The 13,430-nt window shown below is 47.7% G+C and overlaps 1 protein-coding gene across 9 annotated transcripts in view; it reads left to right on the top strand.

Annotated features, from left to right (window-relative positions):
• Window positions 1-13,430, top strand: part of LOC132468221 (intermembrane lipid transfer protein VPS13B-like) — a 325,476-nt gene that overhangs the window by 44,377 nt on the left and 267,669 nt on the right. For all 9 annotated transcript variants that reach the window (XR_009528182.1, XM_060065938.1, XM_060065939.1 and 6 more), the window contains exons 14-16: window positions 2,634-2,803; window positions 3,022-3,216; window positions 5,922-6,046. Coding sequence is in view for 8 of the 9 variants with exons in the window: in XM_060065938.1 (XP_059921921.1) it covers window positions 2,634-2,803; window positions 3,022-3,216; window positions 5,922-6,046 (490 nt within the window). In the remaining variant the exon portion in view is untranslated. The remainder of the gene's footprint in view (window positions 1-2,633; window positions 2,804-3,021; window positions 3,217-5,921; window positions 6,047-13,430) is intronic.

Genomic DNA, 13,430 nt, shown 5'->3' with positions numbered 1-13,430 from the left:
CTAACAATCAATAAATCACAGAAAGAAGTTAGTGGTTAAAAGGATAAATCAGTCGTTGCCATGGAAGCACTTTACTTACCATTCATGAAATGTTTGTTTAGCTGCCAACCTTTCTCTCATCTCGACTTCAACCTGGCATGGCGTGTGTTTGATATATATCTGCCTGTCAGGCCATCACATATTATTTTATCTGTGTGGGATATCGCAAATTGGGTGCATATGCGCACATCGTCACAACGCCAGTCGAAAAAACGTAAAGAAACAGCGCTCCGGCGACAAAGTTCTGCACTGAAATAATTACGTTAACATCTCAGAACCCTGAAAGAACTATAAAGGAAACAATAGTTCACGTTCACGGGGTCCACGACGTTCCCGATTGCTTAATCTGCCCGTCTCTCTGGCTCACGTCGCTCCACCAAACGGCGGACTGCTCATCCCTTTGATATTTCCTTGCGCAACCCGGCGTTTCGACACGGAGCAGAACATGAAAGCGCTGACCCCTTTTGGACGCCGTGAGGGGGGTTAATCCAAACACCTTTTGTTAGTGGGGCGGCCCCCGCGCTGCCATCGATGAGCTCATAGCCGGGATGTTGTAAAAGCTGTGCTGCGGAATGTGCGGCCGTGTAATATCTCTAGCACTAAGTCTTAATTTTTTTTTGTTTTTTTGTGCGAAAGCATAACATCCTTTGGTTTCGGTTGTCTCAGCATCTGTGATAGATAATAGATGATGGGGTAATTACTATAGGGTGTTCGACTTGAGCCGGTCAGGTCAGTGTGTTCCTTCCTGTTTCTATACAAGTTTTCTCTCCCTTGATACAGTTTAAGAAAGGTCAACTTAGCTGCCATTGCAGGCGGGGGGATTGAGAAATTGAGATAAGAACATATTTTGCAGTGGTGCGCACAAATAGTGATGAAGAGGGAACAGATATTTTTTTTTTCGTTCCTTTCGTTATCCTTTTGTTATTACGGGTTATAAATACTCTCCTTTAACAACTGTTGATGAAATACGTTGTGAAATATTGGCAGTAGCAAAACTAAATCGCTAACTTTGGAACTTTGTGTTCTATATCTGCATGGTTTTTCAACAAACCAGTTATGTTTTAATGAAAATAACAAAAATTATTGATTAGAACCATATTTATAACTAAGTCATACTTTTTGGTAAACAGGTTTGTACGACTCACACAATTATTTCCTGCCATTTTGTTCTCAACCTTTGTCACCGTTGCTCCATCCGTTCGCTTCATAATAGCAAAAGAACGAGATGGTTGATATTCGTATCGGTTTGTCTCGCTGCCAGAGAGAAGCAGGGGTCACAGGTTCAAAGTAATGACTATCTTTCTACTTGTACATGCCCCCCTCTCCCCCCCTCCCCACACACACACTCACCAATTGCTTAAGGAAAAGTACTTTCCTCCCCAAACATACCGTGTGATGAGAGCCAAAATTAGATTTTTCCTTCTCAAAAAGCCGCCCTGTACAAAGTAGAAGAAAATGACCTGCAGTATTCATGTATTTTTTCTCTCCTTAAATGTTGCTCAATAATAAAGACCGGTACGTCTTATACAGGTCGGGCCTGCTAAATGGAACAGGAAAAAACAGGGTGCATTTTTTCGGCTGCGATAATTGTTTCTGTGTGTGTGCGTGCGTGCGTTTGTGTGTGTATGTGTGTACATACATACACATTGGCAATGTGGATGTCTGTTTCCGTCTTTTCTCGGGGGTTTTGATTGTTGACTACGGATGGAGATCCGAGCACTGGCATGTGATTGCCAGAATAACCTGACTTGTCTTACGGCACCAGACCGCAGCGCAGAAAGCCACCGGGAATCGGGTTCTGAGCCCACCCCAGAGCAGGAAACCCGCTTCAACGGAACCCTTGCGCTGACCTGAGAACAAGTCCGGTATCTGGAACCGTGGCCAAGGGCTCTTCAGTAACAAAAAGCCCTGGTTCTGATCCCACTCTGCCCTGGACGTGGGAAGGCGGTTTTCGGCGCTCCGGTCGGTTCTCTCCCTGTGGTCAGTGCTGACCTCACAGAATGTCCTTGTTCGCTGATGGAGTCCAGATTAATGGCTGCGTCTCCAGGGGGGTCAGGCTTGTGATTGTACGTGGTTCAAAACAAAGGAGCTGAAGCCGGAAGCCCGCCGCCTCACACGAATTACATCGCTTTTTTCCCCAAAAAATGATGTCTGTTGTTAGTTTTGCGTATCATTTCATAGCATTGGTCCGTAACGATCTCTCATTGGTGTACTTTCCACATATCATCAATCTGTGTCCTCTCTCCCACATCTTTATCACCCGTGATAAAATACTGTGTGTGTGATTAGCGTTTACCGAAACATCCCTGCTGCACAACACTGCTCTTACTGTAATAGTTTGCCAACACACACACACACACACACACACACACACACACACACACACACACACACACACACACACACACACACACACACACACACACACACACACACAGTTACAGACACACACACACACAGTAACAGACACGCACTCACACTCCCTCTCACGCACTCACTTGCTTGTAAATTGTCTCAATAGTAAACAGCGATCCCCCCAGCCACTGGTGCGGTTATCCACCATTGTACACCATCGTCTCTTCTGCTTCCTACAGAGCTGGTGGAGGAGCGGCGAGCTCCAGCCACACCAGAGGAGCTCTCCAGCCTGGAAGAATTCATCCCCACCAGACTCACCTGTCTCACTTTGCTGAAGGTCTGCATCACGGTGTCCGTGGCAGAGTTCAACCTGCTGCACACGCTCATGCCGGTCCTGATGGGACAGAAGGTACTGGTGGCGGCTTGACGTCCCATCACACTCACACAGCAGCCGCTGTCCAAGCAGGGGCAGCTAAGTATTGATCTTTAGGAAGACAAAACCATGCAGAAGATTTTTTTATTGACCCTCTCGATTTTGACACAATTATGATAATATAAAGCTAATAAAGTGGAGTTTTACAGGCAAAATCTTCTCGCATATACAAGTAATTTAAATCCCCCCCCCAGGCGCCCCCTGCGCCCCCCAGCGTGCCAGCATTCCAGCCAGTGCGTCCGCTGCCGGCCCTGCGCTTCCAGGTGGAGAGGGTGAACGTGGAGCACACTGTCCCCATGTACGGGCCCGAGCTGGTGGGCCTGGTCAGCGCTCTCAGCCAGCCCTCCGACAACCTGTTGCACCACTGCTACGCACACTGCTACCTCAAGGTGAGAGGACCCCTCCGACCGAGCCAGATACCACGCAGGCCCAGCAGGGCTGTTGGCCTGCTTTGCAAGACATGTGAAGGCAAAGTAGAGGTGTAATTTAGATGCAAACATCCCACACTGTGAGGGTGATTCCCCATCTACTTCTCTCTATCATAAGAGGCTTGAATGGTATATTGAGGATACTATATCATGAGCGTTATGATTGTTTTTCCTTCTAAGTAATCAAATCTTATGTTTGATTTAACACACACGTTTTCAACATTTCTTGCAGAATCAAACTTCTGTTATCAGTTGACCTTTGCAATACCTTAACACTATGAACTTCCACCAGATATTATGGAGGTGGCATGCTTTAACCCGGGGTGAAAAGGTCAGCCTGCCTGGCAACACTTTCAACTGCACTTTAAAATAACCCTAGTGGCCCTTCTAATGACCCTCATGCCCCCTATTCACCTGGCCCATAAAGATCTGCACTGCCCGTACCAGCAGCGGATGACCTAGCTCTGGCTTGGTTCAGCACTCTGGTTGCAGAATCACGGGGTTATTGGGTTTTGTGTTTCCCTCAGAACAATGATGATACCCATCATTGAAATGTAAACAACCATATGATGAGATGTCATCAATGGGAACCGTTCAAGTAGCACTTAGACATGATTGCAAAGAAAAACGATGTTGCGCTTTGCTGAAGATCATCAATGTCGGTCGAAATGCTACAACATCTATTTACCATGTACATAATTTTTGTCTGAATAGGTGACTTGGTTGACTGCAGTACATCTATTTACTAATGACATCATTAAGGCTCATGTTGCGCTAGTTAGATTTCTCTGTGTTTTCCATTCCTTAAAGGGTGATTCATAGTTCATGTGGATGCGGGAGGGTCTAGCGGAATGCGGCCAGAGCTTTGGCCGTAACCCAGAGCATCGGCATTAAAAAGCCGGGCAACACAAATCTCTATACCAATGCAGGTCAGGCCTGTCCGGCCTGGGATGGCCTGGATGTGTTCCTCTAAAACAGGATGTTTGCCAGGCACACTGTCTGTGCTTATCAGAGGGTCACCACATGGTTAACCTCTCAGCCAGTCAGTGGCCAAGGCCCAGGCTGGCCAATGAGCAGCCGCATCCGCCAAGGTTCCAGCGTCAGGCTGATTTGCTGGGAGCAGGATCACGGCAAGGTGGAGGTCGTTGGGCTCGCAAATAATTTGGTTTAGGAAGTGATTTAAAACGGGGATAAGCTGAGGCTTATCTCCATGTGTTTTTTATTGACACTGGCAGTGTCAGTTAGGAGGAAGTGATGGGTAACCATTGGTTCACACCAGGTTTTTGGATGTTTGGGCCTGTTGTGATGTGGCTGGACTGTGTTGACTGCAAAATAGTGTGTGTGTGTGTGTGTGTGTGTGTGTGTGTGTGTGTGTGTGTGTGTGTGTGTGTGTGTGTGTGTGTGTGTGTGTGTGTGTGTGTGTGTGTGTGTGTGTGTGTGTGTGTGTGTGTCCTTCCTATAACCCTTGCTGGACCATTCCCGTACACTTTTTAATCTTCTGGTGAACAGAAGTACACATCATTGTTGAACCTTAGCCTGCACTCTTACATTTAAAAGTGAATAATGATCTACAATGACATTGCTTGTGAGATACCACAGCCATTTAGAAACTTACCACTGGGTAATTGTTAGTTTAACTAAAATCCCCGAATCCCCTAATGGATTAATATGGGGCTTCACTTGCAGCAAATGACAGACCAGCACAATGTGGTTTTACAACAGCGTGAATGTGAAGCGACAGTGGGTTGATGATGTCAGAGCTGGCCCCTTTCCATCTCCATCTCTCTCACTCTCTCTCTCTCTCCCTCGTGCTTTATGGGAGCTCATTCATAGTATAAATCGTACTGCCGCGGTCGGAGTATATACTCCTAGCAGGGTGGCTACCAGAAGCTATGCTAATTGGACGATTATTAGGACAAATGTGGTCTGGGAAACCACGGTTGGGCTGGGGAGCCTCAGAAACCATCCTCCATGAAAAAGCAAAACCTAAACAAAATAGCGAATACAGTCTTTGGATAGCGGTCACGGAATGTGAGTGTTTAGAATCATTCCGTGCGCGGTATTAGGTTTCACTTAACGAGATGTTTTGTTCCACTGGAATCTGCTCTTCTCGTTGTAATGAGAGAGATGGAAGGACAGACCAGAGAACAACAGCACGTCTGTGGCTCTGCGTGTGATTGTCCTTGAAGGGCTGTGTCTGAGGCTGGTTACGTTACTGACCTGGCCTCCCAGAGCAGGAGACGGCCTCGCTGACAGGTGAACTTAGAGTAAAACATGGCTGATGGCATGTTTTTGCGCCCGCCACCGCAGATCCAGCCCACAGCCAAAACCTACATCTTCCCTGCATTTGCTTGTTTTTCATTTTTAGTAAGCCACACATTTGATACATTCTGACTTGTTTTTTCCTGCGTATTCGAGAACGATTCAGATCCCTGAACTTTTGCAGTGATTAATCCCTATCGCACTCCTCTCTCTTCCATCTGCCTGCTCCGCGCTGTCCGATTGTTTTCTTCTATTTCGTTCTTTTTCTCTCTCTCTCTCTCTCTCTCTCTCTCTCTCTCTCTCCCCCCTCTACCCCTTCTTCACCTATTCCCCCCTTGTCACTCCATCTTGATTATTGCCATTCACCTCAACATCACTTTTTATTCCCCTGCCCCGCCCCCCAGGTGTTTGAGTTCCAGGCAGGCCTGACGTGCCAGGACACGGCGGGGACTTTCCTGCCTCTGCTGCCCATCATCCCTTCCTTCAGCACAGCTCTGTATGGCAAACTGCTCCAGCTGCCCGCCTGCTGGTGAGTGACAACCCTTATTTACATACCCTTCTCACTCGGACTATTATGTGATCACAAAGACGTATGCCGGGCAACGACTGTCTTCCTGATCATATATAACCCGTGCTTTGAATAAGCCCTGTCTAAGGATTTAGCACTGGCTCAATGTCAAAGCACTTTATGGTTCATGAATTTGAAATCAAAAAATAAGTATAATAATTGTATTTTAACGATGCAATGCACACGGAGTGCAAATGTAGCCGGGTTGTATATTTTTGCTCAGTTTGCTTTGGTTTTAGTGGTGGTGGTGTTATACGAGTTGGGCCCTGGACTGGGGCCCTGAGAACGGTTCTCAATGTCTCTGTGTGGGAGTTCAATTGAGGCTGTTGGCCCAGCCACTGTGCCACTCAGTAGCCAGCCAGGGGGTGAGGCCCGTCTCCAATGGACAGCAGAACGTTTGTGTGCGCGTGGGGCGTTCTGTCTGCCTTTCCGTATGTGGGTGTGGGTATGGGTGTGTGTGTGTGTGTGCATTGCGGTTGTGTGCCTGTTTACTTCTTGCAGAGGAGAACATTATGTTGCGTGCCGAGCATCAGAAGGGCTTTTAAAAGTGATGGATGAGCCGGCTCTTTAGCGGTCACAATTTGGGACACAGTAAAAAAGTAATTGGAACACATCTTTAACAATTTCTTTGGATGGTTTGAAACGGTAGAGGAAAATTAGTCTCCGGTATGTGACCTGTAAAGGTCTGGGCCTGTCTCACTGGGCCTGCCCCACTGGGCCTGCCTCACTGGGCCTGTCCTACTGGGCCTGGCTCCCTGGGCCTGGCTCCATAGGGTTGGCTCCCTAGGCCTGTCTCTTGGGGCCTGGCTCCATGGGCCTGTCTCTTGGGGCCTGGCTCCACGGGCCTGTCTCACTGGGACTGTCCTTCCATGGAACAAGGCTGAGATGACTCACTGAATGTCTCCAGTGGGCTGAGAGGATGGGAACTTTGAGTGTGTATTTCTGTGGGTTTGTTTCTGTGCAGATGTGTGTTTCTCTTCAAAATAGGAAGATGTTTGCAAGAGAAGTAGCCAATCGCAAAAGATGGTATATTGCATAATATATATGTTCTATGCATGGTATATGCATGTTCTATTCAACTCCATTTGGCTAATGGAGAGAATCATAATAGGGAGAATTAACTTAAATAGTGGATACAACAATGTGTTCTTTTAAAGGGCAGCTGGAAGTAGAAATGGTGACATTTAGAGAATATAAGGAACTGTCTTCAGGTTCAAAGACGGGTCCACTTTCGGTCATAGTGGTTTCACAGTATTTTCAAGACACACATACACACAGACATACACACAAACTTTACCTTTTTGCACATGTTCATCTTCTTTATTTTTGTCAAACACCTAGGAAACAAAGATGGACAGTAACACACACACACACATGTTTCACATTTTCACACATGCATGAGTGTTCTCTTTCTGTCTGACACACACACACACACACACACACACACACACACACACACACACACACACACACACACACACACACACACACACACACACACACACACACACACACACCTACCTACAAACACCACCCCACCCCCCCACACAAGCCCTCTCGCCCTCTCCCTAACACCTTGCGGTCAACGTTGCCTGCTAAATCCGTGACGGCGTGTGTGCGAGCACTAGCCTGGGAATCAATTTCCTCCCATTAGTTTGGACTTAAACATGTCAAGCAGCGGCACAACCGTTTTGACTTATTCTGACATCTTCTCCAGGCGGCAAATACTGCACAGAGAGCGGTTGGCCACGCATAGAACCACAAGGCTCACAAAATGTGTGTGTGTGTGTGTGTGTGTGTGTGTGTGTGTGTGTGTGTGTGTGTGTGTGTGTGTGTGTGTGTGTGTGTGTGTGTGTGTGTGTGTGTGTGTGTGTGTGTGTGCCTGCCCGCCCGTGGACAGAACCCGATTCCCTGTGCTGGCTCTGCTCCTAATAAGAGACTGCTAGCTGCCTGTTTGATCTGTGGGGCCCTCTTTTCTGCCCTGCCTCTCTCCAATAGTGGACTCAGATGTCAAACGGATGTTATTTCTCTCGCTGACAGCCACTAGATCGTTCTCTTCTTGACAGAGCCTTCCAGATCAATGGCCAACGTTCGCTTCTCCTGAACACCAACACCGGTTTCCCCTAAAAAGTAAAAAAAAAGAAATACAACATTGACAACCCCTCAATGGGCAGCCCTGGGAAACTAGGCAAGCAGTCGTTACTCCTTGTTTTGGTGGAATATGCTGTTGATGGAACACACACACTCAACAGTAGAAAATACGCTCACCAGGGGGCCCTAGCCTTGTCTTTTTGTAAATCGACATCCTACCACAAGGTCACATTGTGATCATTCCTGCCACAGGCAAGAGAAGCACAGGAACCCCACACAGGATTAACTCTGCTCGGGCTCTCTCTCGCTTAGGTGGATCTCAGATGTTTCCGACGCACGGGCAGGTTGGAAGGCCTCATCAACCCCTTTCTAACAGTTGCCGGTTTGTTCTGCCGTCAGCTGTCAACGATAATGGGCCTGTAGTTATTGTGCGGGGTTGCGAGGTGTGAACTCCTCATCGCGGTGTCACTCGCCGGACCCCCCCTCTCCCTGCGTCACGTGCCTGAGTGAGATGGCAGGTCGCCCCCTTCTCCGTGTCTGTCCCGCCCGTGAACTCGGCGGGAATCAAATTAACACAGGCCCGAGTTGACAGTTAGCCGGTGGAAGAATTACGGTGAGCCGGTTTGACAGAAAGAAGCACCGAGGATAATGTGAGACAAAGAGGGGCTTGTGGGCGATCAGAATGGATGTGGTAACAAGTGAACATTACCAATGTTTTCTGTTTCCCCCCTGGCATAATGCTCTCCACATGTGTAGGGTGCAGGGACGAGGCTGGCCGTCACGGTTGCGGAGCAATACAGAAAAGCGTGGTTGTGTTGAAGATGAAACGGACATGGTAGAGTGGACGAGGGAGATGGAGGGCCCGGGGATCTGTGTCGGCACCGTCGTGGAGAATACGTGGAGGACGGGGAAAGTGTAGAATGGATTTAATATGGGCGGGTCGGGGTTAGTGCTGGCGGCGACGGACCCATGTGGACAGGCCGCTCCGCTCGCGGGGCTAGAGGCAGACCACAGGAGTGACACTTAGGCGCCGAATAGAGACACACACTCCACCAGGTGGTAGCGTTTAATTTGACTTTATTGATGTTTATTTTGGGACTCCTCCTCGGCACTGATGTCATTTCAATAATTTTGCCCCCCTCCTCTTCTTCTGCTCCAGTATGTCATGTTCCCTTTTCCAAAGAGCATATTCATCATGCCGCGGCCAGTCGAAAACAAACGCGAGGCAATGTAGTGGAGCCAAAAGACGGGGGAAACAGAAACAAATGGAGAGCGAGAGAGAGAAAAAGAAAGGGAAAAAAAAAGCGAGAGCGACAAACGCTTAGTGGCATTGTGGTCTGAAGAAAGAAGCCGTGGGCCTCTCCAGTTGCCTTTTTAGTCGACAGTAGCTTTGTTATGCAGATTCCCAGATCAGCTTTTCCATTACCAAAGCTAGCCGTGGACGTATCTGCCCCAGTGCCTCGTATTAGAAGTGAGCAGTGACTGACAGCAGAGAAGGGAAGCTGGAAGCAGCGAAGCGGCTGATGTCATACGCACACATACATAGTGCATGCACACAGGCCCCCATCCAAGCCCCTCTCGGCCTCTCTCTCTCTCTCTCCATCTCTGTTTTCCCTCTTCATGTCTACCACGCTCCCTTGTTCTCCATAAAACAATCAGTCGCAGGCACACACCGCCATGTCTGCACACATATTTCTTCAGCGTGCACGGGCGAATAAACGCGCGGAACGGAGGAACACCAGAGCACACGCCTGCGTGTATTCAGTGCAGCCGGCCAACTAGGCTGCCAGGTGGTCATAGGGGGGAATTAGAGGAGCCTGTGGCGTCCGTGAAGACCCAGCACCTCTCCTGATGAGTTGGCCCACAGCGCACGGCTCATATTCCTCCCAGCCCCTGCCACATAGGCCCCTGTCTCTCACTGTGGGCAACAAGGGGCTCTCTGAGGAGAAAATACACTGTTTCGACATCCTCTCTCTGCCAGCCTTGGCTCCGCATTGCGTGTTTGGTGATGTCTGCAAGGCCTTGGATGGATCCAATTAGGGGGAAATTTCTTCCTGTTCCCTGCTCGCAAGTGAATTGAATGTATAAGAAACGGTAATTGTTTTCTAGGCAAACTTATTCCCCAGCTCTGTAATTCCCAAACTTGTTTCTCTGAAAAATAGGAATCGTGCTGCAACATTGCCTTTCCAATATAATTAAGATGTGTGTTATTGTGTGGATAATGACAGCTTTCCAAGTTCTTACTTATTACGGTTATTTATCTGAAACCTAACCCATATTTTTGGGTTTATTATTGAATTATCCCTAACTAACTTCAAAATGAATTAATGCCAATTCATTTGCTCTTAATTCGATTACCAGGATTATCTTGGTTTCAAAATAATTAATCAGTTACCTTAAATAACAAAATAGTGTCATTTGGTACTGGTAGTCATGACAACACAAAGTTGATATCCTACTCTCTAACCCATTGCTATTGTATTCAGACAAGGCCACAGCTAATGTGTAACTACAAGGAACTGTTAGTCTTTGTTAAACAGTAAACTACTTCCATATAGTCATTGTGGTTGGATGGATGGCCTCTGGTATGCCACTGGCAGCTATGAACATTAAAATGCTTATTTTCCTTTAGCCGTTTCAAAGCCTTTTTTGGATTTATTGTTTGTGTGTGTGTGTATATATATATATATATATATATATATATATATATATATATATATATATATATATATATATATATATATATATATAAATATATATATTTAATATTTAACTTTCGGGCAAACGCATTGCAGTATGGAGTCACACTTTCTGTATGTTACCAAGTGTACGGTAATAGGTGGGACTAAATTCACTAAGCATTGCAATTTGCACCCTTCTCTATGCACTAGGCTACTACCATTTGCTAACCTGAAACAGGGGTCGGTGAGCAGAGAAAGCGCTGTTAAGTGAACTTTCACTCCCAGTAAATTAGAGCTGCAGCTGAGAAATATCAGACTCTACTTATCCCTAATGAAAGGCCCCGTATGGGACCGCCAACTTCACAGGCCCTCTGACAGGGAGTCACAATTGGCCTGGCTGTTAAACCTGTTAGCCCAGGGAAAATGGGTGCCTGCATGAGCGAGGGGGTGACGCAAGGGAAGTGGCAGAAGGAACGCAAGGGGGGGAGGATGTGGATTTTGCCACCTGCAATGACCCCCCACTTACTCCCCCGAAAGCCACACACACACACACACACACACACACACACACACACACACACACACACACACACACACACACACACACACACACACACACACACACACACACACACACACTTCCTCGCTAATGTACTTCATGCAAGGCCACCTGACAGCAGCAGCACATGGGGGCGGGTCAAGGCAGGGGCCCACCATCAACCCGGGAAACCAAAGGCAGCCCGGTGTGGTTTGTCGCTTTGCAGGCCATAATTCAGCCCCGTGCTCGCTTTTATGTGGCGTTTTTAGCAGCCCCTGTCCCTGGCTCAGCTATTTCTGAGGGGCTCATTTTGCGTTGCACGCAGCACTACAGGTGCACGTTATATAGCCTCAACTGGCTTACCAGTCCGCCAACGTTTCTGGAGTGAAAGGAATGTTGGTTTTCCCTTGGTATCCGAGTCGAAGTCCCATGCTTTTACATTATCAATAGGTTTTAAGCACTGTCTGACATCTATTTTTATGCGAGGTGGAGAAGTCCATTACTACGTCTGGACCTGCAGTCTAGACTCCAGATTGGCTCACGTTGTGATTTATGGAGGTCGCTTGATACATCTGAGGCATGAGGCTTCTGGCAAGATTGTAATGCCTCATTACCCCCATTCATAGTTAGCCATTGCTTGTTGCTTCTGGTCTATGTCTCCCAGCACGGCCAGAAACATCAGGGCAAACTCTTCCTATGTCCAGCAATAGAGAGTTATTCGTATGGAGGGACAGAGGGAAGGTTTTTAAACCTTGTTCACCATCGGTTTATGCATTAAGTTAGTCTTGCTTTTCTTGAATCTTGCGTCCTCTATCTTCCCTGGTGATGCTGTATCAAGGACTTATTTGCCTTTACATTTTTTCAACCCAGTCATCGTGGCTGCACAATGACAACGTATAATGCCTCAAGTGCACTGCAGTGGTACCCATGACGAGCATCAGGCAAGCGGAGTCCCAGCCAACCACCGACCCGAACGCAGTGCCCGTCTACTGAGCTATCATAGCTGTTGATTCCATAATGAGGTCATCACGTGTATTACTCATCAGTGGCTCAGAAGAGCTCTTGTTCTGGCGGGATTAAAATGACTGAGAGAGCTATTATGGTGGGGGATAATTCAATGACCCTAAATCAACATGTGGTTCCTGTGGTCATGCTCTACATTGACTCGCGGTCTGGGGGCCAGGAGAGCCACGGCGTGTTAATTTAGTCAAACACGACACGAGAACACGACCCTCCCCTTTGACTTGATGAATAGGAAGGACAGGGGGGGCTGGGGGCTGGGGACCTCTCAGGAACACGACGGCACATGATCAAACTCGAGGGACGCGGAGGGAACGCATTGCTGCAACAAGTAGACCATACAGTCTGTAGTTACAGGTGTGTATTAAAAGCCTGGAAGGACATATGATGTAATGTTGTTCCACTTTGCACATCGAAGCACAGGAGCACCAGGGATTGTGAGCTGCGAGGTACAACATCATATTCCGTGTGGCACAGTCTATAAAGTGTTTTGGCCGAGTCCCGGCGTGCATTGGTTTTATTTTTCTGAGCTGCTACATCTGGTGTCAGACAGTTTTATTTGGTTTTATGGCCGTCGGAGATCAATGGACTTATTGAGGAGCCTCATGAGGAGGAAATGGCGTCAGCCAGTGAGCAGCTTGTGCCCTTGCTGATGGAGGGCTCGGTGCCGTGGGGGGCTCGGGTACCTTTTGATATTCATGTGCTGGGTAGGCTTGAGGCTTGGGTCTGCCACCCATAAGGTTGGGAGGGCAGGGCTGCAACCCCACATTCCGGAAAAATAATGAGAAACCATAATATGATGGACGTTCTTATGATGTAGCAGTAGCCTCAAATGTTGTTTCTCCAGAGGCACCCCCTAGATCCAACTCAAGGTTCTTGGGGTCTGTTTACTTCTCCTTCCCAGTCGTCAAACTGGCATGACTCCCTGGTTAATAACATTTTGGTGGAAAAAACAAACAAAGCTGGAGCTTATGCGTGTTCCTCATTGTTCCAATGTGGACAGAAACGATGTAAA

This window comes from Gadus macrocephalus, chromosome 11 (genome assembly GCF_031168955.1).
Source record: "Gadus macrocephalus chromosome 11, ASM3116895v1".
Lineage (NCBI taxonomy): Eukaryota > Metazoa > Chordata > Actinopteri > Gadiformes > Gadidae > Gadus > Gadus macrocephalus.
The sequence above is the reverse complement of the archived record's forward strand: the minus strand, read 5'-3'. Positions and strand labels throughout refer to the sequence as shown.